At 42.4% G+C, this 26,929-nt stretch overlaps 7 protein-coding genes across 7 annotated transcripts; 2 read left to right on the forward strand and 5 right to left on the reverse strand.

The window, feature by feature from the left end:
* Positions 1-207: 207 nt before the first annotated feature.
* Positions 208-2,383, reverse strand: BEM1_2 (bud emergence protein 1; the record flags this gene model as incomplete). Its single annotated transcript, XM_064829158.1, has 2 exons — positions 208-384; positions 443-2,383. 2 exons carry the CDS (start codon positions 2,381-2,383, stop codon positions 208-210), a joined length of 2,118 nt encoding a protein of 705 aa, XP_064686360.1.
* Positions 2,384-4,583: 2,200 nt separating this feature from the next.
* Positions 4,584-10,039, reverse strand: RDI1 (rho GDP dissociation inhibitor; the record flags this gene model as incomplete). Its single annotated transcript, XM_064829159.1, has 9 exons — positions 4,584-5,435; positions 5,490-5,615; positions 5,667-5,816; positions 5,875-6,758; positions 6,819-7,166; positions 7,220-8,007; positions 8,064-8,231; positions 8,294-8,903; positions 8,956-10,039. 9 exons carry the CDS (start codon positions 10,037-10,039, stop codon positions 4,584-4,586), a joined length of 5,010 nt encoding a protein of 1,669 aa, XP_064686361.1.
* Positions 10,040-12,372: 2,333 nt separating this feature from the next.
* On the reverse strand, positions 12,373-13,029 carry ATC70_009936 (uncharacterized protein; the record flags this gene model as incomplete). Its single annotated transcript, XM_064829160.1, has 1 exon — positions 12,373-13,029. The coding sequence occupies one exon, from the start codon at positions 13,027-13,029 to the stop codon at positions 12,373-12,375; it is 657 nt and encodes a 218-aa protein (XP_064686362.1).
* Positions 13,030-14,523: 1,494 nt separating this feature from the next.
* Positions 14,524-15,988, forward strand: RRP36 (rRNA biogenesis protein rrp36; the record flags this gene model as incomplete). Its single annotated transcript, XM_064829161.1, has 6 exons — positions 14,524-14,814; positions 14,918-15,295; positions 15,355-15,576; positions 15,629-15,693; positions 15,748-15,871; positions 15,920-15,988. The coding sequence occupies 6 exons, from the start codon at positions 14,524-14,526 to the stop codon at positions 15,986-15,988; spliced, it is 1,149 nt and encodes a 382-aa protein (XP_064686363.1).
* Positions 15,989-16,027: 39 nt separating this feature from the next.
* Positions 16,028-18,642, reverse strand: ATC70_009938 (uncharacterized protein; the record flags this gene model as incomplete). Its single annotated transcript, XM_064829162.1, has 4 exons — positions 16,028-17,182; positions 17,247-17,890; positions 17,944-18,255; positions 18,312-18,642. The coding sequence occupies 4 exons, from the start codon at positions 18,640-18,642 to the stop codon at positions 16,028-16,030; spliced, it is 2,442 nt and encodes an 813-aa protein (XP_064686364.1).
* Positions 18,643-21,367: 2,725 nt separating this feature from the next.
* ATC70_009939 (uncharacterized protein) lies at positions 21,368-23,087 on the forward strand (the record flags this gene model as incomplete). Its single annotated transcript, XM_064829163.1, has 3 exons — positions 21,368-21,595; positions 21,655-22,125; positions 22,185-23,087. 3 exons carry the CDS (start codon positions 21,368-21,370, stop codon positions 23,085-23,087), a joined length of 1,602 nt encoding a protein of 533 aa, XP_064686365.1.
* Positions 23,088-23,277: 190 nt separating this feature from the next.
* ATC70_009940 (CRAL-TRIO domain-containing protein) lies at positions 23,278-26,923 on the reverse strand (the record flags this gene model as incomplete). Its single annotated transcript, XM_064829164.1, has 9 exons — positions 23,278-23,326; positions 23,394-24,027; positions 24,086-24,211; positions 24,276-24,844; positions 24,902-25,607; positions 25,661-25,760; positions 25,818-26,328; positions 26,385-26,692; positions 26,762-26,923. The coding sequence occupies 9 exons, from the start codon at positions 26,921-26,923 to the stop codon at positions 23,278-23,280; spliced, it is 3,165 nt and encodes a 1,054-aa protein (XP_064686366.1).
* Between the last annotated feature and the right edge of the window lie 6 nt (positions 26,924-26,929).

Below are 26,929 nucleotides of genomic sequence, written 5' to 3' on the forward strand. Positions count from 1 at the left end.
CAAGTAAATCGATCTATATTTATTGTACAGGATGCATTTTTGAGGTGGAAAAGAGCAAAGCGCAAACAGACTGTATTAAAAGGGAGGAATGCCTAAAGAAAACTATGTGCAAGGATATATGTATATGTGTGGAAAGTGCGTAATGTTACAATGTGAATAAAAAGGGGGATATGGTGTATAATGATAATAATAATGGTAGCAGAAAAATTAAGCAGCAGGAGCAGCAAAACCAGATACCCAACCAAGAGGATGTGAATCAGGGCTGTTAGACCAACAGCCTGTGGCATTATCGACTCTTTGAATGATTTCAGCAGCAGATGCATTTTCAAGGCAGTAGCGTAATAGTAGTTGACGCAGACGCTGATACGAATTTCTACAGCCAGCCTAAACAGATTCATGTTAACAAAAGGTAATGATATAAAGGCGACATTATGAAACTTACGGTTGCAGCACGCTCAAACCATTTTAATGCTTCTTCCAGGTTTACAGGAGTACCTAAGCCTTTTTCATAGCACAATGCCAGGTGATACTGTGCAGCCACCTGATCTTGTTGAGCACTGAGACGGAAGTAATGTACTGCCATCTCGAGGTTTTGACGACATCCGATACCAGCCTGAAGATGAACACCAAGTTTATCTTGTGCACGAGCATGATTTTGTTGAGCTGCCTTACGATACCAGTAAATAGCTTTCTGTGGGTTTTCGGGGACTCCAATGCCGCTTGCATAACAGAAGCCGAGATTGCATTGAGCCCAAGGATTGTTTTGTTTAGCAGCCTTCATGTACCAGTAGCAAGCAAACTTGGGGTCCTTCTTGACACCTAGACCTTCTTCGTAACAGAAACCAAGAGAATTTTGAGCCAAAGGATTGCCTTGCAATGCAGAGAGACGAAACCATTTGCAAGCTTCTTCTTCATTCTTCTCGACGCCCATACCATTACGGAAACAGAATCCCAAAGAGAGTTGAGCAGGTGCATGGTTGTGTTCAGCACTACGAAAATACCAATAACAGCTTTCTCTCAAGTTGACCTCCACACCAAGACCATTTTGGAAACAGTATCCCAAGGAATGATATGCAAAAATGTTACCCTGATTAGCTGATTTCTTGTACCAAGCGACTGCCATCTGCAAGTTTCTAGTGACACCAATGCCATTCTGGTAGCAGAAGCCAAGGTTGTGTTGCGCACGAGCATGTCCCTGACGAGCAGCCTGTCCATACCAGTAAGCACCCTTGACAGTGTCCTTTTCAGCACCAATACCATTTTGATGACAGTAACCAAGATTGCATTGAGCCCATGGATAGCCTTGTTCGGCAGATCGACGATACCAGTCAGCAGCGATCGTTTTATCTTGAGGAACACCAATCCCATCTTCATAGCAATACCCCAGAGAGTTTTGAGCAAATGCATTTCCTTGCTCAGCGGCTAATCTATAGTACTTGACAGCTTCAACATGGTCTTTGGCCACTCCAATGCCGTCCTCATAACAGTAGCCAATATTGTAAATAGCCACCGTCTCACCCTGAGCAGCAGCCAAGCGATAATACTCCATTGCAGTTTGTTCGGACTTCTCTACACCAAAGCCTTCGCCATAGCAATAGCCCAAGATCCCTTGACCACGGCAGTTTCCTTGATCTGCACTCTTCTTGTACCAGAGAAAGGCTTTGTGTTCATCCTTTGGAACGGCGATTCCGTCATGATAGCAGACGCCCAAACAATATTGACTTGCAGAGCAGTGATCTAATTCAGCTGCACGACGTATCCACGCGATGGCGTCAGGACCTCTACCCTGTATCTTTGCTTCCCAATATTCTGCTTCCACGCGGTTGATTTGTACACCAGGACGACCGTACTTTCTAAGAAATGCTAAGCGAGCCATGCCGAGTAATGTTGCTTGATCCAGTTCAAGTTCATCGATGCTGTGTGTAGCAATGCTCTCAGTCAAGGCGGTTTTGACAGACAAGATATAATAGCGTTCTGCAAGCTGAAAATCCAGCGAAATGCCGAGCCCGAATTCGTAACAAAAGCCCAACACTGCTTGAGCTCCAGAGTGATTGTTGTTGGCAGCTTCTTTCAAACAGGAAACGGCGTAGCTTTCATCTTTAGATTTGCCATTGCGGCCATATAAATGTTGCTGTGCTAGTTGGAATAGTTCTTCAGAGGTAGGTCGTTGCTGTTGTCTATGTGACATGATGGAATTACTGCGCTGAATAGCAGAAGGATGAACTTTATGCAAGGTGGATCTAGTCGAGTTGAACGATGAAATGGAGGGCCGTCTTCCCAATTTCTTATTTCGCGGGTGATGCGTCAAATATTTTCTATTGAAGTTTGAGAATATGCGTCGTGAAGCAATGACAAGATGTGAAAGGGAGGCTGTAGCAGGCATTATTGATGTAAAAATAGTAATAAAAAAAAAAAAGAGAGAGATGAAGGAGAAGAGGGAAAAGGGAGCAGAAAAGTCCCAGGTATTTATACAAGAAAACAAACAATACGCTTGTCCAGTTGGAAGAACTTGACTGATTCCAGCAGCAACGATCGCTGATGAGTTTCCCCTTATTTCTTGATAGTGTTTGTTTGTATATATCGTAGTTTTCCAAAAAGCATGGCTGTGTCCCTCGTGAAATTGAGTCTCCTCCCCTATTTTACATAGAGTTATCATGTGGGAACACACGGTGCTTCTCGTGCAATCCACCACGGAGTGAGGTATTCCGAATAAACTCAATTTCGTTGTGGTTTTATTCGCTCAATGTGTGTAACTGGATGATTTTATATTGACATTGTGTTGTTGATGAATTTGTTTGTGTTTCTCTCTTGTTCTAAATGAGTGAGCTCCTTCACGGGAATGATTGGCCCATGACCTTATATGAAAGGGAACTGGATCTAATAAACCACTTGTTTGCCCTTTCAGTTGTATCCGTTTGCCCATAAAAGGGGATTCGGCCACTCCGATTGTATTTCATGGCATACACTCATATCAAGATCATGGCATCCAAAAATCATATAGCGTACAAAAATGACCGTGCGCATTAACAAGTATTAGACGTTATAGCTTACTCGTATAACTTCGGGAGACATGTCTCCATATCCGTCCAACGTTCCACTAAATTAATTATATTACTTGCTATTGTAAATTGTTAGCTTTATTGCTTGGAAACAGCTATTTTTAGTTAGCCATGGAACTCTAATGTAATGATACTAAAGCTTTGCTGTCATTGATTACATATTGCATATCGTCATGGGCGTACATTGACGAGGGCCATTTACTGGTTGGTTGGTTGGGGAAAGAGATCAGACATTTAAACAACGGTTGACATGATGTTCATGAAATGACGTTTCCTAGTATGAATTTGTAGGTTGCTTCGCTGATTAATGCAGGAGACAAAATGAGTAAAATATCTGCATTTTGTCACAACTGAGAGGAAAGGTATGACAAACAAGTGTTGTCCTGAAAACCTGTTCTGGAGTACAACATTTGCTTTTGATCAAATCGAACAAAAAAACTAGCAGCAATAGCAGCAGCAATATTTCTTTTTGTTTATCGATATTGTACATGGAGTAGCATATTATTGTAGGACACATGTTACACTGTGTGAATATGCAGCAGTTAAACGCCATGTTGTATTATAGAATACCATAATATAAAAGCAGACGAATGTCAGCATATGTTGTGATTAAATGATGGATGTCATGCTTGATCAGGTTGTGATGAAAAAGTGCATTACATGACCCCAATAAACTACGACGATTTGAATTATTCACCAAGAATTGATTCTGCGTTACAGATTTTGTGATTTTAGATATATTCGAAAAAGAATGAAAGGGGTCACCGAGTTATTAGATGATAAGTTGTTTGTTGGTTAAATGAGGTGAACGGAAATGTTGATCCCGAGTATAAGTTATAATGTAAATCCCATTGAACTCATGAACAAAAGGTAACAAAGAAGCAATTTACATATACAAAAGAGACCCGTATGGTCTTGTTTTGGTAGAAATAGCACATTGTGATAGTAGTAAATTACCATGCCAATCTTTCAGATCAAAAAAGGGATTTTTGACACATTGCGGAGTACTGCAATTATAGTCGGAGTGGTGTCCGAGATCGAAATTAATAGTTCAGGTTCCTGAAATGTTGTATTTGTTATTCTTTTCTCTCTTTTATAATTACATTTGAGATTTCTCTCGAAAAGGACCCTTTACTTGTGGTGGTTGGGGGGGGGGGAGGTACATAAATCAGAAGCTTTCTGAAAAAGAGCCCTTGCATATCCTTTGTAGTCTCAAGTGATGTAGGGTTCATAGTTACACATATGCACATTTGTCAATAAGCTTTTATTTATTGGCACATGTATTAAACAAGCAATAATTTCTTGCTACAGTGTTGATGGAGACGTTGGATCCTTTTGGCCAGTTGTAATTTCTATATTTGCTGTTGTCAATATGGAGTTTGCGCTCTCCAAAACGCATGCCAGTCTGTGTATTGTCTATCATAGAACTGTAGCCTGCGATGACAGAATATGGTTCTTATTCAATCATATTGACCTCTATTTCTTGATAAAGCGATATCTAAAACTTTTATTTATATACATATTTTACAAGACATCTACAAGCTCATGCTTCTCTTTGGCTAAAGCAACAAGTGCTTCGTATTCACCTGAATTTTCACACATCTTGTTGAATATGGAATCAGGCGTATTCAAGAGTTCTAAAGGACTTGCAAACTCTGCAATCTCACCTTGATCCAGCACCAAAATTTTGTCATACTCTATCACAGTGCGAAGACGATGTGCAATACACAAGATGGTGCAGTCAGCAAATTCAGTGGCAATCGTCTTTTGAATTGCTTCATCCGTTTCAAAATCAACACTAGCAGTGGCTTCATCCATCAATACAATACGGTTTCTCTTCAGCAAAGCACGAGCGAGACAGATCAATTGTCTCTGGCCTTGAGAAAAGTTTTGGCCTCCTTCACTGACAGGCGATTCTAAATCGGTGAACACGTTGGATGTCAATAGGAGATCCTCTCTAGAATGACTATCGCCTTGTTCTGGTACATCCACATCGTCATCTGAGGGCAACAGTTCCACACGTTTCAATGCTGCCATGATACTTTCCTCGTCAAACTCCTGGAAGGGATCTAGATTGGACCGAAGTGTACCTGAAAATAAGACTGGATCTTGTGGGATGATGGTGAGGTTGCTGCGAAGATCTTGTGTTCCAATTTGACAGATATCGATGCCATCAATCAGAATATTGCCCTCTGTAGGCTCCACGAATCGGAAGAAAGAGAGCGCAAGTGTCGATTTACCACTGCCTGTTCGACCCACCACGCCCACTTTTTCTCTGGCATCCACAGTAAACGTGAGGCCCTTTAAGACAGGATCCAAATCAGGGGCATAACGCACTTCAAGGTCCTTGACATTGATTTTGCCTTCCACTGGCCACTAGGTTGGACATAATGATCAGCTACCTATTGCGTATATTATGCTGTTACTTACGTGAGGAGGCGTCCTCAACGCTGTGATTGCAGGCGATTCTTGCTCAATTTCCATGAATTCAACTACCCTTTCTACAGCATTAAAGCTCATTTCGAGTCGAGTGTATCGTTTGATGGCCATTGTCATCTATGCAATGATTTTAGGGCACTACTCGTGCTTGTTGGATTCAGTTATTACCTGAGAAGTATAGGACAAGACAAAACTCAAGCAGAAGCCTGCCAGCGAAGCATCCATGTAACTGAGACTAAGCAGAATGAATATACCCGTGCAGAAGTTGACAGCAGCACCTAGGAAAGAGAATCGAACACCCACCCATCGATTGGCAATCTATACGCCTGTTAGTAAACACCTGACTGCCAGCACTCTAAGCTTGTATAATGCTTACCCAAACATAGTAAAAGGGTCTTGCGTTCTCATCCACTCGACGCAGCATTTCATTCATGAATTGACGCGTAACACCGTACGCACGAATCGTTGCTACACCCACCAAAGTCTCACCAAAATGTGTGAATAAAGGAGATCGAGTAACAGAATCCATACGACGCAGTTCTCTGGACGCAGCACTGAACCGTTTTCCTATCACCACATTCAAAAAGGTGACCATGGCCATGGGGATTACAAACGCAGGAAGTACTGTACACACGGTCATGATGGCAGAGATAATGATCAGCCATTGAATCAAAAAGTACATCAAGTCATTGGGAACACCGGAATCAATATATTCGAAATCCTTTGAGAATCTGTTGAGAATACGGCCTACAGGTGTTGTATCAAAAAACCGCATAGGTGCACGCAACACACGTTGCAAGAGCTGTTGATAGAGCTTCTTGCTCGCTCTGAGTGTACCGTAGTAGAGAGAGGCAAATCGACCTGCGCCCACAACAATGTTTGTCATGGTGATCAGGATATAGATGGTCAGGTACATATCCAGTTGATCGCTTCCTTCCGTAGTGGAAAACAAGCCAAAGCTTCTGCTGTGAGCAGCAGGCCTGAATGTGGCCACATCGCCATCTACGACTGATTTAGGTGATGTTACTTGTTGTTGCATAAAATAGTAGTGCGCTTTCTCCATGATGCTCATAGTAGTGTTGAGAATGCTATTAGTAGGCTCATTCGATGCCACCCATTTCTTAATCCACCAGCTTTCTGCTACATCCAAAGCACGAGAACCAAAGATGAATGCAAATACAATTACCCAATAAACAGAGCCGCCTAAGGCATTGAAATACAGCTTGTACAGTCTACTGTTGATGTGGCCGACATTGCGAGCTATACACACACGGTTTGGTCAGTGATTAGCTACTAGCATCTTATTTTAACAACACTTACTCTCTTCTTTAATCAGCTGTTTGGGCGCTGCGTTGTGATCTGCTATGGGTATCTGGGAATCAGCAGGCTTCATCAGTTCAGGGTCAAGCTGTTGGACTTCTTCTTCAATGGTGTCGGGCTCCTCGTCGCCTGTAGGTGCTACGACATCGTCTAAAATACTCTCCAGAGTGCCTTGTGTTTCCAATTCCTGAGGAGATCCACATAGGTTGATGCGACCGTGTTCGAGGTGAACTACATACGATGCTTTTTGAATACAGAGTCCGACATGATGTGTGATGAGAATACGAGTACGACCCTCCATTAGTGGGCCTACGAGGCATTTATCGTGCAAATGTCTAGCAGTGTGAGCTACGCAACTTATCAGTCATCAGAGCTCGTTTCTAGCATACAAATACTCTTACCATCCACAGCACTCAACACATCATCCATCAGCACATTTCTAGCTCTGGAATACACAGCTCTGGCAAGCGCAACACGAGCTCTCTGCCCGCCTGACAGTGTAATACCCTTTTCACCTACTTCAGTTGCATCACCGTCATCCAAGTTATTCATGTCCTTATCCAGAGCACAAGCGTACATGGTTTCCTTGTATCGTTTTTCTATATAAGGTAGGCCAAACAAGATGTTATCACGAATGGATGCATTTCTCAACCAAGCTGTCTGAGAGACATAAGCAACAGCATGGTCCAAGATCCAGTCCTTGCGTGTGATGTTAGCTGGTATTTCCACGTCTGCCTCCAATGTGTCTGATACTGCTGTGCGAGGACAGAAGCTTTCTCCTTCCAACAAGACAGTTTCACCAAGTAAACTCAGCATCATCAGCGTCTTGCCGGATCCCGTAGCGCCACAAATGATGCTGAATTTGCCGTTGGGAAAATGAGCATCCAGGTTGTGCAGAACGAATGTATCTGCTTCTTCATAAGTGGAGGGTGCTGGTGTGGTGGATTGGAACGTATACGTGGATGTGGATCGAGGTATCTGCAGACTGTTGTTGGCGCTGCTGTTGACAGCTGTGGTGTTATTCGCGTCGTCCTCCTCATCGTCCTCCTCATTCTCATCATCACTTAAAACGTCTACCCATGATACAGTGGCATTGCGAAAGCCAATTCTCACTCGGCAGTTGGGATCTAGGTTGGTGGTTGGGGGCGAAATTTCTTCCTCGTCCAAGTAGGATTCGATACGACGCACACTATTGTCTTTGAATAAGTATAGGCAAGCATCTCTTGTTTCACAGTGACCGTTTACCTAATCAGTGCTTGCAGTGTATCAACAAATGTTTCTGGTAAACTGTTCAATGCAGATCTCAATTCGGTAAACACAGTAATGGCTGTGAATGCAATGGGTGCTGTCAGTTCTTGTCCTTGAATTTTGGTGAATGTAAAAAAAGTGACAATAGTGACCAACAAGGGCGTCCTATACCACAACGCACATCAGTCTAAACCTGCAGTGTTCTCCAGTAAACAACAAGAACCTACCCTTGCCACAAGAAATTAAACAGTACTTCGCTGAGAAATGTGGTGCGCAAATGCTTGATTTCCTCATCTCTTGCTTCCAACACTCGCTTTTCCCAATTGGACTCCCAGGCGAAAAACTTGATCTGTCGAATGCCTTGCAGTACTTCATTCATCAATGACACACGCTTATCACGAGCCTCCATGAGCTTTTCTTGTGTTCTTGCAAACATGAGGGAGTTGTAGTGATTGAGCGGCAATGTAACGATCATGACAGACAAGCCCAGCAAGCACGATGATCCAAGCAAAGAGTATAAGAAGGAGATGCCAACAAAGAGCTCAATGGGAGACTCGATAATGACAAACCAGGAAGTGGTAAAGTCAGATATACGTTGTGAATCTGTGCTCATCAAATTGACAATGGTACCAATAGTATTGATTTGTCTCTCCTCTGCTGCCGTGTTGTTCTTGTTGGCTGCTTCAGCTGCTGCTGCTGCTGCTGTTTTGGGCACTTCATCCTCCTCCTCTTCCTTGGCATCGCGATGCATATCTGCAGTTCCCATACGGCGAAGTGTTTTACGATAGAGCTCGATATTGAGCATGGACTTTACCTTGACACGCAATGAAGAAGAGCCTAAACGAACAGTGAGTCTAGTGAAGTGCCTTAGCAATCAATAGCTACTTACCCCAATAATACAGTTGGCCCACGACGATACTAAGAATCATCAGAGACAAGGAAAGCCCAGAGACAATCATCACGCCCTTGATTAGGTAAAATTCGTCCTGTTCACCAGCATCAATCTCTTGTATCAGATTCAGCAGCTTATTGAGAAAGTACGCAGGACCGTAGTATAAAGCAGCTGAAATAGCAGTGGTGATGGCCTGCAATATAAGGGCAGGCAAATTGGCATGAATCAAGCGGTGGATCAAGGATCGGTCTCTTTCTGCTCCAAATATATAGTAGAGGTTATAGCCGCGATACGTTGGTGGTAAGCTTGGGAGATGAATATCCTTTGCATTATTGTAGACGCCCAACACAATCGGTGTTCCCCAGTTAAAGTACAAGAAGCTAAAGATAGAAGCGACTGTGATACCAGCCACGGGTGCAGGCTTTTTGTCTTTGTCATGGCCTTCCATGTCTAAAAAGGGAGGACCTTGCTCTATTGATCCAGTGGTATAAAATAAGTCGAGCGAAAACAAGATGTCAAGGACCAGTGGTAATCCTTGAGCCAATGTCAGTTGACGATGGTGTACTCGGAATGCATCCCATAGACAGTAGAGTGATACAAATAATGATGTCATGTAATAGACAAACAGATGAATATTAAGCATAAAGCCCCATGTGTTTGGCAGTTGGTAGCGTCGAGATACAATCGTCAGCGCTAATACATATAACCAGGCTATACATATCATGGCGATGCAGATAATATTATAAATGTCTGCTTTTTCATGTGAAGGGAATTGTGAGGCGGCGTCGTAGAGATCATATAACCTCAGCGCGGTCATAGCCATGGTGCCAAATAAGATGCGAGTGAGCCGAGTATTGTCTGCAAAGGGTACGGTGTAGTCGCGAACATGGTCGTACTTGAGTGGTTTGGTAGCGCCGGTGCTGCTGGAAGAGGGCTGTTCTTCTGTTAGTCGAATACTGCCACTGGTTGCTGTGTCAGAAGCGTAAAAGCGACGTTGCACCGATAGCACGATTGAACTAAGACATGCTGTGCCGACAAGACCCGCTGCTGACCAAATGGACGCAGACAGTTCATGCTCCATGGTGGTATTGTTAATGCCGTGTAAAAAAGGATAGGATGAAAGAGAAGAAAGAGAGGGAAATATTAAATTTGAAAGGTTTAAATTACACAGAAAATGTTTCGGGTAAAATATGCCTCACAGAAGTGGTAGTGGAAGGTATGCTTTTTGATGGAACACGCATGACGATTGCATTAACATACAGACATTGATTTAGATCATGTTTGTTCTGTTCAGAAGGTGATGCCTATGACATTAAAGTTCATACTCTCTCATTGGCAAGATGAATCAGTAAACCAGCAATCACTGCGGTTACAATCCCAGTAGGAATATGATACTTTGATGCAGAGAGAGTTGCCTATTTCCCGAAGATTTAGCAGCCATCGTCATCTTGTTTGAAATCAACATCATTGACTGATAATGCAGCTTATATAAAGCGATAGCACGTATGTACATGAATACATCTTGTCTCTGCTCAAATGGGGGCATCGCTTAAATGCTCCAACATAAACTGCGTTGCTCATGAACGTCAAAATCATGCAAATACCCAAGCACAAACAAACAAGCAGAATTTCAGTTGCATGTACAGTAGTGCAGGCATAATCCAGAAAATAGGTAACACAAAGTTGGGCTATCGCTCGGATTGTGTCATGCAATCTACAGATGTCAAATGATTCCATCCACAGAGCGCTGATGGCTCAAATGCTCGAGATATTCAGCATTTAGTGGCAAGACAGAGCTTGTAATACAGTTGACAGCCAGGCCATGTAGATTTGCAGCATAAGATATATACAACAATACAAAAGTAGCCATAGAAGCTTATACTCATCCCACTGATATACCACGAATCTCAGTTTTCTATCTTTCACTATTATTAAGAGTCATCATAAACGACCTGTAAACACGAATCTGACGTTTCGGCGATGCTCTACGTCTGTATCGATGGAACCAATTCGTATACGGGCAGACAGCATGCACGTATTGCCTCCTACTACTCAAATCTATGCAAATCACAGCAAAATTTGGGTGCATTTGAGCAGCAATTTCTCTCGTTAGAAGCCGTTTTACACCGCCAGAATAACATCAAACAATTGCTTTCATCCAGCAGCAACTGTCTGACACCCTTGCTCAACTTTTCGGACCAGAAAAAAAACATGGCCAAAAATCGACCAAAAAACATGAGGGATACCTCATGGTTTTCATCAAAAATCAAACGATCGCATTTTTCACCTTGAAAATGAAAACTTTTACTAAGGTATATATCAGATCAAAATGTTTATCTTGAGTCAAAACAGCCTCTGAAACCACTTTTATGAGGATTTCATATGCAAAATATGGCTATTTTCGCTAAAAACCTCATTTTAAATTTTATTAAATTGCTCAATAACCTCAGTTGAAACACATATTACAATTAGCATCATTGGAAGCGCCTCGAAAAGTACTTCAAGAATGTATTAGGAAGCGTAGGGTGATTATCACAGTTTATATAGTCGAATACAACAAAACAAAGTAAAGAAGTCGAAAAAAGACAAAATCTGTCCAATCTTGAGCAGAAAAAATAATCTGAGTTTCAATTGATTTTAGCAGCGGGTGGCCCAAATGCCTTTCTGATATTGACAATGATGGTAATAACAATGATGGTTGCAATGCTGATCAAATGGGGATTATGAAGTTGAAATTACAATTGCTTAGCCCGAATAATTGCTTTTTCTTGGTAGTTTTTCCTTATAAAGATGTCTTTTGCAATGGCAATATCTCAAAAAAGTCGCTGTAGGTCTTACGCAAGTCCTGTATTTACTTATGGCCAGCTTTATGCTGCCATTTCAAGAGCAGCATCAGCGAATGGATAACTCGCTCTCCTGATTCTGATATAACCCCCCTTTTTTTTGGTATTTAAAAGCGTCTTTTATTGAGAATAAGGAAAACGACAGTACGGGACCATGAGGTTGCTTACATGTCGTCTAAGAAAGAAGAAATCAATTTGGAGTGATCGGCGAGAAAAGAGGAGAAAACTATCTGAGTATGCCATGATTTACCATCAAGAGAACAGCTCCAATGATGCTGCCATAGAGAAGAGAAAGCAGCTCCAAGAAGTTTCAAGATGGAAATATCCAGAGGATTTTTTTCCTGGTCGTGAAGGGTAGAGAGACCAATCCAGATGGCACTGTCCGTAGGGAACAGATCGGAAAGACTGAGGTGGGAGATGACCTCAAACCAGAAGAGGGATTTCATGTCACAGCCAACGACCAGATGGTATTCATCTTCAGGTGTTTCAGTACACAACTTACAGAGTGGGGAGGGATGCCTGGCACGGTTGATGATATGTAGGCGAGCCTGCACAGAGAGATGGTCATGGATCAAACGCCACCAGGGTGTGAATGCCTTGGCAGGAAGATAGAGGGACCAAAAATCACGCCAGAGGTGAAGGGGGGAATCAAAAGATGAGGTGGGCGATACCGAGGAGGGTGGGCTGGGCCACGAAGCAAATCAAATGATGGGTGCCAATAACGGCGTAATGCACCGAGCTTGATCTGGGCCATTGTAGCTTTTGTTCTAGGGCCGGTGATGATATACCAATGCGAAAAGCTAGCAGTGGGTGGAGAGGGGGTAGACTGGCTCTCCAACATGGCGGTGCGTTCTTGGTCAGCGAAGGCCATAACCGATCTAAGAGGAGCAGGAATGATCCACGCAGAAGGGCCTTCAAAAGGGCACAGAGCATTGAACAGATGTTGCAAGGAGATAGCATCAAGAGGACGTACACAGACCAAGGTATTAGTGTCTGGAAGCACACTCAAGAGGTTGGCAATCAACGCATGTGATGGGAGTGTGTCACAAGCCCTAGACAAGGTCTCTGTTGGTGAAAGGGAGCAGACACTTGACCAAGGTAGATCGAGGAACCACCAAGACGGCCACTGAGTATAGGGAGTCAGAGTGGGCAACCGAGAGATCAAACGAGCGAGATGTGCTAGATGAGGGCATTTTCGCAAACAAGGCGTGTAAGTACGAGGATACATCAGCAAAGGAAGAGCAGTAGCGTGACCCGAGTATACATGAAAGGTATACAGCAGCCAAGGAGAGAGAAAATCAGTCTGAGCACGAGGAAGAAGTAGACGTTTGACATATATGAGATGCAGAGCGAGATGCTGATTCTCAATGTCGACTAGTCCTAGACCACCATGTTTGCGAGGAAGGCAAAGGGAATCCCATGACACCACCGGCCAAAATATTAATCCAATTTTTTTTTTTTTTTTTTTTTTGTATTTAAATGTGTTTTTTATTTATATTATAGACAGTAAGGTGCCATAATATTAATCCAAAATGTTCCTCTCGACCCAAAGCAGCCCCTGAAACTTTATTTACAAGAATTTTATATGGAAAATCTCGACTTTTTTTTTTTTTTGCCAAAAACCTCATTTCATATTTTCTAAATTTGCGCAATGATTTTATTCAAAACAACTATTAAAGTCGGCTCCACTGGATGCGCCTCGAAAAGTACTTTAGAAAAGCATTAGGAAGTATTTTTTTTGTAGGGGAGACGAGCTCCAGGTTTTATTTAAAAAATCTAGCAAAATAGATCAACTCGAATCCAAAATCTCAAAAATCAACAAACCAGAACAGAATGTCGAGCGGCAATTAAATTGAACTCTTGCTGGTAAATGCCTTTCCCACGAATGCAACGGATGTTTTTGAAGGCCATAAGAGGGGAATTTGCGAATTAAAAAAGTACCATTGCTTGAACTAACTCTCCTTTACTGCCATCACTACTTGCTTGTCTATTTGGTGAATATATTCGTTATAAAATGCCTATTTGAATGCGAATCCTAATACGAAATGCAAAATCCATCCTACTGGAACGTATAACTCACTTTTGAGTGCATTTGCGGATCAGGGCTATCACAGCAAAACGTGTGCTACAAGTTTTCCCTTGTTGTTTTGAATCACGCTCCAAATGAATTGCTATGATTGCCTTCCCCACAAACCTGCAACTGCAGATCTGCCAACTGAAGCTACAAAAACCTCGTAATCGCCTCATACAGAACACCCTCGTACAATCGATACCATCAATGCTCAGCTGAAACTTCAGATATACATCAAGGTCTATATTACTCGCTTGGCAACTATTTGGCAAATGAACTATTCTTTCACACAATGAATAAATCAATCGCTCTGCGCGCATCTTATCACAATCGATAACGTTCCCGTCTCATGATGTATGCAATGGCTAATTACTCTTTATTACCACAATAGATCGTATTTACGGTCATGGTCAACATCCCCTCATCCTCCCAATAGCGCCAATGTAGACTAGTCTCTAAGGCTGGGAATGATCCTAGCTTAAGCAGCATGCTTAGTCAAGAGATTTTGTTTCATGCCATGATAGATCAAAGTAATGCAAAACTAAAGAGACGCGACTTTTACAGCGTCACGTATGGATTTTGTATACCTTTCTATCCAAAACAAAGAAGAAAAAAACTTTGTTTTACACACTCTTTCAACAATTCATCAAGATGGGTATTAAAGGATTGACGAATCTCATTTCAGAGCATGCACCTTCTGCCATCAAAAGTCATGAAATCAAGAGCTATTTTGGTCGCAAGGTTGCCATTGATGCCTCGATGAGTATTTATCAATTCATGATTGCTGTGCGCCAACAAGATGGTCAATTGCTTCAGAACGAAGATGGTGAGACAACGAGCCATTTGATGGGTATGTTTTATCGCACTGTGCGTATGGTGGATCATGGTATCAAACCAGTCTATGTATTCGATGGCAAACCTCCTACCCTTAAATCAGGCGAGGTAAAGTACATGTTGCATCACTCAATCAGAAGCATATGGATCTAAACACACACACACACACACACACACACACACACACACACACACACGCATGCATCTCTAGCTGGCCAAGAGAAAGGCTCGTAAAGAGGAAGCTCAAATAAAGATGGACGAAGCAACTGAATTGGGTAATCAAGAAGACATCAATCGATTCTCAAAGCGTACAGTCAAAGTGACAACCCAGCACAACGATGAATGCAAAGAGTTATTGAGAGTGATGGGTATTCCTTATGTAGATGCACCTTGTGAAGCTGAAGCACAATGCGCTGAATTGGCAAAGAGCGGAAAGGTGTTTGCTGCTGCCTCTGAAGATATGGATACATTGACCTTTGGCACTCCCGTATTGCTCCGTCATTTGACCTTTTCCGAAGCAAGAAAGATGCCTATCGATGAAGTGAATCTGGAAAAAGCATTGGAAGGATTGGAATTGACAATGCCTGAGGTAAGCTTTATTTTGTGGTTTCAAAAAGAAAGGGTGTAGTGGCTCACATGCGCTACTAGTTCATTGACCTCTGTATCTTGATGGGATGTGATTATACAGAAACTATCAAAGGTGTCGGACCCAAAAACGCATACAACTTGATTAAGCAACACAAGACGATTGATGAAGCCATCAAGCACTTGACGCCCAGACTACAAGACAATATACCTGCTGAATGGAATTATGCTGATGCTCGCAGACTGTTTGTCGAGTCAGAAGTAACACCTGGAAAGGACATTGAGGTGAGTGATAGTATGACAGATGAGAACAATTAGCTGATCCGACATGCAATAGCTTACTTGGAACACACCCGATGTAGAGGCTGTGGTGGACTTGATGGTCAAGAGAAAGGGGTTTGCGTAAGTGTAGTCCACTGGTAGTTATGCTTACAATGTTCCTGACGTGGACTATAGCGAGGATCGTATCAGAAATGGTTGCGCAAAATTGGAAAAGAACCTGAAGCAAGCAACTCAAACTAGAGTACAGGATTTCTTCAAGGTCTTGCCTTCATCAGGCACACCCAAAGCAACACCCAAGGTACGCGCAATTGAATCACACATATATTATGCTCTAACGTGATATTAGGATGACAAAAAGAGAGGCGCCAAAGACACTGGTAAGAAGGCACCAGCCAAGAGAGGCAGAAGAAAGTAAATATTTATATTGAAATAAACAATTTATTGCATGATATTCTTAAAGAACAATTTCGTCGTCTTGATCACAATCATACAAGTTGCGGATATGCTTATTTGACTTGCCCTTGGATAGCATGGATTGTGCGTTCTTGAGGATATAGGCTAATGACTTTTCAGTCTCATCTACTTTCTTGAGGTCCTTTAATTCCCTTGATTCAATGATGCTTGGGAATGCTTGCATTAAACCAGACTTGGCAGATGGACCGTAGATGGCATGCTTGAACCAAGGCCTGTCCAACAGCAGGCCCTGGTTCTCGACAAAGACTCGCTCAAACTTGACAAGACGATTATTGGCACTCTTGACCTTCTTGAGCCATTTCTTGTGGCTATTACCGTGCTTGTTGGCGACATTTACAAAGTCGTTCAAGTCTTGTACCTTGTTGTTGAACTTGATGGAGGTCTTGTAAAGTGAATCCAGAGCAGACGAAAGTTTAGGCAAGTCATTTTCTGATGTTTTGTTAGTATTATGGTTGTTATTGCCATGGTGTTTGTTCTTTTTTGTTGCTGTTGTTGTTTCCTCATCACATGTAAGCTCGTCCAAATACTGTTTCATAGCCAATGCATAGTCCATAGGATACAATGGCAAAACAATATCACTCGATAGGCGCAGTGCCAGCAAACCCCATAGCCTGACCATTGTTTGGTGGTATTCATAGGTGGGGTCTCCCATCTGCTCCATCCAGGAGATGTCATCCAAGGTGCTGTGAAGCAATGTGTTGTCTCCATCAAAGGACATGGATAAGCTAGAGATACCGGCATGCTCGAAAAAGGCAACAGTATCCAAACCAGGCGCTTTTCCGACTGGCGAGATTAAGCTATGCTCATCGTATTGATCCTTCTCCTTCTTTTGACGATAGACCCAGGATTCGTACACAGATTTGCTGGTACGGGGATCAATGACCATGGAAGCAACGTCCACCAAGAGGCGATTCAACATGGGGGAAGCTTGAGCGTTGAAATGGGGACCCGTAACAGCATGATCGACGTCCAAATACGCGACGGCATTCTTGTTCAGCCAAGCCAAATGGTCTTCAACATACTCAGTGGCACCAATATTTCCAAATTCATTGGCATCCCAAGAGGCTAAAATGATGGTGCGACGTGGTTTCCAACCTTGTTCAAGCAAAACACCAAACACTCTTGCAAGTTCAAGCTATCAAACAGGTGTTTAGTTACACATTGTTTTCCTGTTTCAATCTGTATTTGCATGTATTTACCATAACCGCTGAACCAGATGATGGGTCTGAAGCACCTTGGTCCCAGGCATCGCGATGGTTACCAATGATGATGGCCTTTTCGTCTTCTTCATAGCCTGGAATGCGTGCCATGACGTTCCAAATTGGCTTCATCTTCAGCTCATTGTAGTTGACCAGATTGCATTGCGCTAAACTAGGTCCAGAAAAGTAGTCCATCTCCTGGATGCCACCTACCCAAGTAGGATCTGCAAATCCCAAACCCTGAGTAGCACGAAGCAGAGGCAAAGCATCAGCCCAAGAAATGGGTAGAGATGGAATGCGAGGTACATTCGTAAAGGTCTCATTGCGAGTAGCATTCACAGTAGCAGCATAGCCAGGGGTAGAGGGATCTCCAGGATGGACAAAGCCATATTGAACACTTGCCCTACGAACACCGGTGGGACCAAGATCTTTGTTGTCTGCAGGGTCCGTATAAACAAGAGCACCAACACATCCAAACGTTTCAGCATGTTGTACCTTGATGCTACCAGGAACACCACCATCGCGCATCAGAGCAATGGTGCCTTTGAGCTCAATCTTTTTCTGAGCAAGCAGCATGAAATCTTCCAAACGACCGTAATTGGCATAGACTACACTGCCAGTGACATTACCATCAGCAGAGTAGGCTATCACAGAGAGATTGGCCATTAAATACAATCAAGGCGACGTATTAACTTACCGTGGAAAGTAGGCGTGCTGTCTTTTGACTCCTGCAGGTCTGCCAAAAAGAGTAGATCAGGACTTCCAGTAACTATGCCTAGTTTGCGTTCAGTAGGATAGTTCATGAAGGGATAGTAGGTTTCAATAGTAGCATTATTGAGGCCAAACTTGGCGAACTGATCGCGGGTCCATTTAGCAAGTTCATGGTCATTGTGAGAGCCAGCGAGATGGGCATGGGACGCATAATGGTGCAACATGTCACGAATGGATTGGGAAGATGGGATTTCCTTGATCAGATCAGCATAAGTTGGCAGTAGCACTTCAAAGAGGTCTAACTCACAAAAAATTTAGCGAAAACAAACGTGCAACTGACTGATCAACTATTACCTGCTTCAAACATAGCAGTAGACGAGGGTGAGGAAGCTGCCATGTAAGAGCGAGCACCAAATAGCACCAACAGTATGAAAACAATAGTGGCCAAAAAGAAATGAACCGTGCCAGGCTTTCGACGAGCTCTAAATGCTCTTTGCTTTTCATGAAAGGCGACTAGTTTATCAGATCCCAGCATATCCGTTACCCAGGATATGTGTCCTGTATAGCTCTTATCAGGTACCGTTTCATGACCATTGTCATTGTGGATCAGAATGGGCTCAATTGACGAATAAGATCTTTTGCTTGACCTTTGATTCAGGTCCAAACTCTGGGAGATTTGCTCCATTTGTATGATAGAAATGAGAGAAAAGAGTGTTTTAACTATTCTTCAATATTAAATTCTGCATCTTATATAGATACTTGGTGTTGTTTATGAAACTAACATGGATAGTTCCATTTCGCTTTTCCATGAAATACAAATAAAGCCGTTATGGAAGGTAGCCTGATGTAAATATATACACTGTTTCAATGCAAGTTTAGTCGTTGCAGAGATGTTTGTTTAAGCTTTGACATGCCGTGTAATTCTGTTTTGTAGTTCTCTCATTTCGGATCGTACAGTGTTGTGGTGTCACATGTCGACTTTTGCTGTGGAAATCCGTAAGCAAATGGCTTGTAAATATTAACTTTAGTATGGATGGCCTAGGTTTTTGGTCTACATAGAGTTTTACGCAGTAGTAGAAGTAATACGTGACTATAAAGCATTGTTATTGTTTCTTTATATACAGCAATAAAAGATGATGCGTTCTCAAGTAATTTACTACGGGACGATGCATTCTAGTTATGGTGCAGTGAGAACTGGTATAGCTTCGAGATGGGCGTTGTTGGCAGGCACTTTTCTTCTTTTGAGGAGACTACGATAAGTTTGCGCAGTTGATAAACTAGCCTGTGCTCCATTTTTCCTCGTAAAAATCAACTGTATGATTGTCAGAAAGGTCAATATTGATCAAATCACTCAAGCTGCCGATTACTTGAAAGTTGAGCAGCTTGATAAGCGGGTTATGGCACGCCACAAGATCAACGTCGGCCTCACATTTGGTTGGGCTACTAAAATTAATATTTCGTGTTAGTATAGCATGTACTTCTATATTTGATACACTTACTTTAGGCCAAAGCTCTTTGCGATTTCCATCAAAGCTTAATGCAAGCTTGCTCCTTTGTTGCCAATACTTTTGATAGTTGATCAAATGTAGAGTTTCTATTAGCTCTTTTTCTACAAGGTGATGAAATTAAATAAAGCTGCATGTGGTTTTCTAATTATGCTGGCTCACCTTCAGTCTTTACTGATTGCTTTCAATAATATCCATTTTCTGCAGGTTGATTACTTTGGCTTGCGATAGTAATTGCTTTGATGTAATCATAGATTGAAACCAAGGTAAAGTGCCATCTCCAATGCTAACTTGGCCTTTTCAGAAAATAATGGCCAGCCAAATATTGATCGTTCATACAACGTATTTCAGTTTTGTGGGGGGAGGGGGGGGGGGCGCTATTTATCACCTCATACCAGGCTCTGGATTTTTGGATTTTGAGATTAGGACTCTGCCTTTGATCTCTTGCTCAGCTTGGATTGAGTATTGATCCATTCAGCAATAATAGCTATATTTGCACTTTTTTTTCTTTAGCCATCAAGAATGAAGGTTATTTTCCTAAATGCGCTAGGTTTTTATCATGCACAGCAGCGTCTAAGAATCGTCGCACACTCTGTTCAAGATATTCCATTCGAATTAGCCACTCCAAAAGAGCATCTACCCTTCTATATAGTTGAAAATAATGCATGATACTCTGGATGTTAAGTGTAATTCCCAGAGAGTTTGGCAGATATCTGTGCTAGGGTTGTAATAGAGAAAGATTCAGACAAACGCTTTATTTCCATCATTAAAACGAATGGTGAACCAATGATTCAGCTGTGATAAGCAATGAAAATCTGTCCATGCTATTGCTCATGCTACCGAGAAAGCAGCTCTAGCGCTACTACGCACTAATCCAAATGCTTGGTACGGGTCAATCAAAAGCCTTTGAATGTTTCATCTTCTCCTCTACCACCAGCTCTTGGTGGCTCTATGAGCTAATGCCTGAGCACTGCTGTTTCTTGTTGATCTCTCATCACAAGTGCTTAGTAGGCCTCCGCCTGTCTGATGCTGATATATAAATACTCCACTTTTCGCGCAAAAGGTATCATGTGCAATGTGTATTACTTTAATTGGAGCAATGCCATTCATTGCATGCTCAAATTTGATGAAAAGAGCGAAATATACAAGCTCAATCCTGGCTACAGAAAGCCTCAAAAGAAGAAGTGGATTGTGGATCAAGTTGCCGCTGTTACACATGCTGTTTCCTTTGCCTCATTTTCGTCTAAAACTTGTAAAGTTTAGTGCCATGTTTCATTACAGATGACGTGCGAGTCGAGCATTAAAATTGACCGACAACGACACCCATTATAAAATAGTTTGCCAGCACACTCCTTTTCATTTTGTCTCTATTGCTACTACTTTTCTCAATCAGAACACATAACAAAATGAACAGAGGCACCATTGTATTGTAAGTTGATTATTCATGTGATTGAAACTCCACCAAATTTGCTGATTGATGTACAAATTTCGCGAAGGGATATTGATGAGGCTGAATACCTCTTGGATCAATTAGGAGCACCCGATAAGGACGAGGACAAGTTGGTCACCAAGTTGCGAAACAGATTGAGCCTATTCTTGAAAGAAATTCGTGATGGTGCTGAAGGTACGTGTGAGCGAGGATGAAGCCACATTATAGAGACGAAATGTGAAATGCTCAACTGCAAGTTGCCTAGGTGCTGGCAAGAGAGATTAAACAGCAAGGGAAACTGTGTGATAGATTGGCCTAGATTTCTGGATAAAAATAAACTTTTTTTATGTCACATCTATCCATTATATTGTTGTGCCTTTTTTCTCGCTGTGCTTTTTTCCCTTTCTTCTCTTTCTTTTTCTCTGTATTGCCATGATATATTGAAATCCAACATCCATAAAAGAGAGAGCCAGCAAATGTCAGAATTAAGCCAGTTTTTATTATCCTCTGATATTCATTTTTATCGAGATTATGCAATCCCATTGATCAAGCAAAACCCCCAACTGTTTGACCTGGATGAATTTGACTCCATTCTACACGAAAACGAATCAGTGCCAGCCGAGAGGACACTTCAAGAAGCCTATCATGATTTCGAATTGGATAAAAAAGCCCAGTATGAAATGCATCCACGATTTGGCCGTTATGTAAGCAGGACATCTCAAGGTCTCTGAATTCCAAACCATACTCAACACTCTATGCTTAGGTTTGGGACATTGCTGACCAATGGTATCAGAAATGGAACGTTGTGTTTTCGGTAGAGCATATGTGGAACTGGATAAAGCACGGGGTCACACGATCGTCGGCGCAAGAGTTAATCACACAGGACCATACCTTTGACGCCACTCATATTCAGGCATGGCTACAGCGTATCATTATGAGGTACAGTGTGCATCCAGATCACCAAAGCCTGCTGCAGGATATTTGTCGATATATTGGAGATTGGCATCAGACAAACCGCACCTTGACATTGCAAGGCAGATTTCGGCTCAACACCATTCCGTTATTTCCACCCAATTGGTTTGCCAACAAATCAAGACAAAATCGTATGAACTGTGAAGGGTTAGCGCCCTCATATCTTGCAACATTTGTGCCGCCTTACCGATTGGGACATCAAATACCAGAGAGATGGGATCAAGTCTTTTTAAAGGGCTTAACTGTTGATCCAAACCATAAGGTGTGTGTGTATCTCGTTATGATCCGAACACCAGTTATTAATCAATTTCATGCATATAGTTCAATCTGGATCCAATATTGATTGCATCTGCTATGCCTATTTTGGGCCTGACTGTCCATTTCGATCCAGATTCTGGCTGTAGCAAGTTGATGTTGGTCATGACCAAGGCGAAATACGGCAACTTGGAAGATCACATTGAAAAGGAGACACCTACCAACTACCACAAAGTGTGCCAATTAGCTCTCAGCATCACCAAGGACATCAAGGATTTGCACTGGAATTATGTGCATGGCAACATTCATCCACGCAATATATTGTTGAACAATGCAGATTACGTCGGTGAATTGGTAGACATCACATTTATGCGTCGCATTGACGACCCGTACACATTCAACAAGACTTCATGGGCTGGACGTTGGCCTTATGTTGCACCAGAAGTCGTATCCACGGGGTTAAGCACGTCAGCTGATATATATGCGCTGGGCATCATCTTGTGGCAGTTGATTTCTCGCGTTACGTTTCCAGGAGATGCACTCGTCGATCCACATATTTATCGTATTGAACCTATACCAGGCGTTGTCAAGGAATGGGAAGACGTCTACATAGATTGCCTTCATATTGACCCTACCAAAAGACCCAATGCCTATACAGTATATCGAAGACTGAATGATCTTTGTGCCAAATTACGATTAGATCAAAGACCCTTCCCAGATGAAACACTCAACTACATTCACTCAAGAAAGCAAGAGATTCAGCAGTTTCTGACAAGTTCTAGAAAATCATCGCCCTTGTTACAGTCCTGTGCATCTATGGACGATGATGATGCTACTTCGACCTCATCCACGACGTCTTCCTTGTGTCAAGTAGGTAACCTGGTCTTAACGGCGTCTGTTACACGGCCATCTCACCAGAGATTGAAAAATTATCCTACTTTAATCCAGAGTTTTCCCAATTATTTGTAAAAAATGCCACACACACACACACACACACACACACACAACACACAACTACATTTGCATTATATATTCTCTTTTTCTCTCTTTCATCATAGTCGCTATATCATTCTCTCCTTTGACAAAAAAAAAAAAAAAAAGCCATTACTCGATAATAATAATAATTTTTTTCATTTGCGTAACAATTTCCAATGTTGAATCAAGATAAATCAAAACCAGCATCCGCAGTAATGGCGTACAGTAGTTTCCTATGAGGGAGCCATTGAGAGTTGGTTAGTCATCAAGGGCAGCCAATGTAATGCCTCGCAAACTTACTCTCTCAGTATCTGATATGTTGGGTAATTTGGCAGCTTCAACAGATTGACACATGTGGAACTTGTGGGCAGTCTCTCTTGATCCACACCTGCATTACGCAAACAAAACTGAGGAACCAGCTCCCTGAACCCCAACAAGGGAGGTCTAGAACATGAAGTTACAAACTTGACGAATTTCATGCGCAGAGTGTTATCAAACGATTCTAGAGCCTTCCAAAAGTTCTTGACAGTGGCATCATGCTCCATGAACCCGGCAAGTACCGTGTGTGATCTCAAGTCATTGAGATCGATAGGCACTGAGGCACCACCCAACACAATCTGTAGTTCTTGCTGATTGAACATGCGCAGCCACTTGATATCTACAATGGTGGATAAACCCTTGAAGAAGGCCCTACATTGCTTGGCTATTTGTACATTGAGTCGATAGTTGGCAATGCTGTAAATGTATTGAATTCGGTTCTGATTGGTGACAGGAATGTTGCTACCACCGGGTATAAGATCTACATTAACAGATCTGCCATTCTCCATATGCGTGCTAGTGAAATCCAAAGACAAATCTTCCACATTACCATCGTAATTCTTGACAGCGAGTAGACCCTTGTATAACTCGGGATCCAGCGAAGATAAATCATCCACTGCAACAAACGTTTACATTAGCAAAGAGTTATCAGATAGATTATTAGCAACACTTACGATAGTTAACTTTTCCAAGACATTTTTTCAAAAAGAATTCAGCAAATGCAACATCCAAAAGAATGCCTTCGTACACAGCTTTACCAATGATCAAGCCAAGGAATTTAAAGTATTCCAATTGTTGAGCTACAAGGAGGTAAGACACATGAGCATGATGTTCTTACACACAACGCCGAAACTCTATACTTACGTTCAGTGGCATAGAAACTAGGATTGGGATACAAGAGTTGCTCAGGAGTAGCTGTAAACAAGCCGTAATTGACATTGAACGCCTCTTTGCTGAGACCTGTCAAGAACTCCTTAAACACACCACCTCCATCGATACCAGCTTCTTCCAAGCCAAACTCATCCACAAACGAGATGGCCACCTTATTCTTGAGCTCCACACCCAATGAAGCCAATTGATCGAAGCCATCTTCAAACATGTGATCTCTTCGCACAGTAGCGGCTGCTTTGGGCCTACTGTAAAACTCATCCACGTTGTTTCGCTTCTTGTCGTTGTTTACAAACATACGGAATATCTCTACACGCTGCTCAAAAGGAATCACAAAGGGTATGTTGTTGAGTAATCCCAAGCGGGGACTGATGACAGCTAGTCTGCCCTTGGACAACATGCGCAAAGGCCGTAATGGCATGTTCTTTTCTTGCTGTTGTTCACTCTCTAAATTGAATTCTTCAGCAACTGCTTCTGTTGAAAAGTTGTCCGTATCTAGATCAGGAATAAGCCAATGACCTTGAGGGCAAAAGTTGCGACGAGAGCTGTAGAGTGTGTCAGTTAATGGTTGCCATGGTAACATACTCAATAAAGACACTTACTCTCTCATATGGATTTGCTGTAATAAATGAGTGACGCTGGAACGAAGTTGATTTAATTGAATGCCTGTTAATCCAATGTGCTGTGTCAAATCCAAGCTGTTGGCCCTCCAGAACATGATAAACGATATGTTCTTCAATTGACGGCCTAGATCAATCACTTGACTCAATTCCAATGGATTTGAGTGCGTTGCTTTCTTATCCAGAAATTCATCATCGCCTAATGTCAGCAGGGATCGAGCATACACCTCGCACAACAAGAACAACACCGACCAATTCTCCACGCAAGTCTTCTTACTGTCACTTATGTATTTAACAGCGTCTACCAAATGTGCCATCATGTTGCCATCGTCGTTGAAAAATGCTGCTTCTGTGGAGGTAGACCATGACTGCCACAATATCTGTAACAGATTGTGTGTGTTGCTTGATTTGTAGAGTAATGTATGTAGAATAGCGTCCTTTTTCATGGGCCATCGCAGCATCAGTGTGTTGAAAAAGCTAGACACAGACTGAATGGCATCGCTGTTTGTGCCGATTTGCATGAATTGATACAACAGGTGATTGACTCGCTCGGAATCGTATAGTGTTTCAAGACGAGATCGAACCAAGGGCGATGCATTGGTTGTGGTGGCAGCCGTAGAGGCGGTGGCTTCCTTCATGACAATATCTCTATCCTCATCTTCCTCTTCTTCGTCTGACGATTCTATGTCTAATAAAATTGTCAGTAGCTTCTGATAAACAAAGCTATAGCTAATCACTTACCCATTTCAATGGCATCTGCCTTTTCTTGCTCCGAAGGATCTGTCAAGTACGATACTGGCAAACGAGCAAGCAACAATTGAATGGCCTTTGCATAATGTGTCTATATTGAATGTCAATACCTCTTTGAACTTAACTACAAGTCCATCATGGCACCTACCAGAATACCATCTAAATGCTTTCCTGAGTCAGCATCACCCAATACAGTCAAGTTCATCAATATACCAGCTACTGCTGTATCATCTAATGCAGTCGTGGTGGGCTCTAGGAGCAGCTCCGTCACAGTCTCTAATATATCCTTCAAGGGCAACTTTAATGCCAATGTCGTCAATGCGTTTGCAGACACATGATCCATAAAAAATGGCTCGATCATTAATTCAGTCGTCAGCATTCGCAACAATTGAGGTCGAGTCATGTACGGTGTGTTGGGTCTACACTGATACTTCTCGATAAGCGGTGATGTAGCATAGTAGTATGGTTCGTAGAATGTGGCTAACTGTATCAAGATGGATTCCATGTAGGATATAAGGTTGCTGTTTTTTGTATTTTTCATGCTCTTGAGCAGTGTTGTATTGTACAAGCAGAAGGTCATGATGCGAGTGCGGTGGTCTTGGTTTTTGTAGGTGCCTGGGTCAAACAAGGAAGCCAGCAGTTGATAGGCACTCGCAGAGCTAGAGCTCACTGGTCAGTATCCCATCTCTACAGCAAGTGATACATGTCATCTTACCCTCCGTCTATGCTCGGTAACAGCACTCGCTTGATCAACAAACTGCACAGCCATAGCCATGAATCCTGCACTTCCCTATCTGATATGCAAAACATACTGCGTATGATGGGAGTAACTTGTGCTAGATATTGGCTGAGATGGTGATTATCTGCCTCGTTGCCAGGCTGATAGAACCAAATCAATTGACGAGTCAATGTCATCCATGTCTGCTCATCTGTGTTGCTGTTTGTGGATGGCAAGAGTTGATGGAAATCATGTCGCAATGCTTGCTTGATCAATGTAGCCTGTTGACGGCCTCTAAGGAAGGACTACAAAGCACACTTCGTCAGCCTGTTGCCCACCTCTCTTTCTCTCTTTCTCGCTCGCTAAAGACTCACCTGAATTTGCTGTGCACTCTTCAATTTAAGACGTTCCTGTTCTCTTGCTTTACGTTCGCTTTGAGCTTTGGCCAGCAATGATCTCTTGTCGTCGATCTTTTTGACGCCGCCCAAGTTGATGTTGCGTTTGGGTCGAAAGTTGCCTTCGAAGCTAAAGTTCATGCTGTG

This window comes from Mucor velutinosus, assembly GCF_035048745.1.
Source record: "Mucor velutinosus strain NIH1002 chromosome Unknown tig00001563, whole genome shotgun sequence".
NCBI lineage: Eukaryota > Fungi > Mucoromycota > Mucoromycetes > Mucorales > Mucoraceae > Mucor > Mucor velutinosus.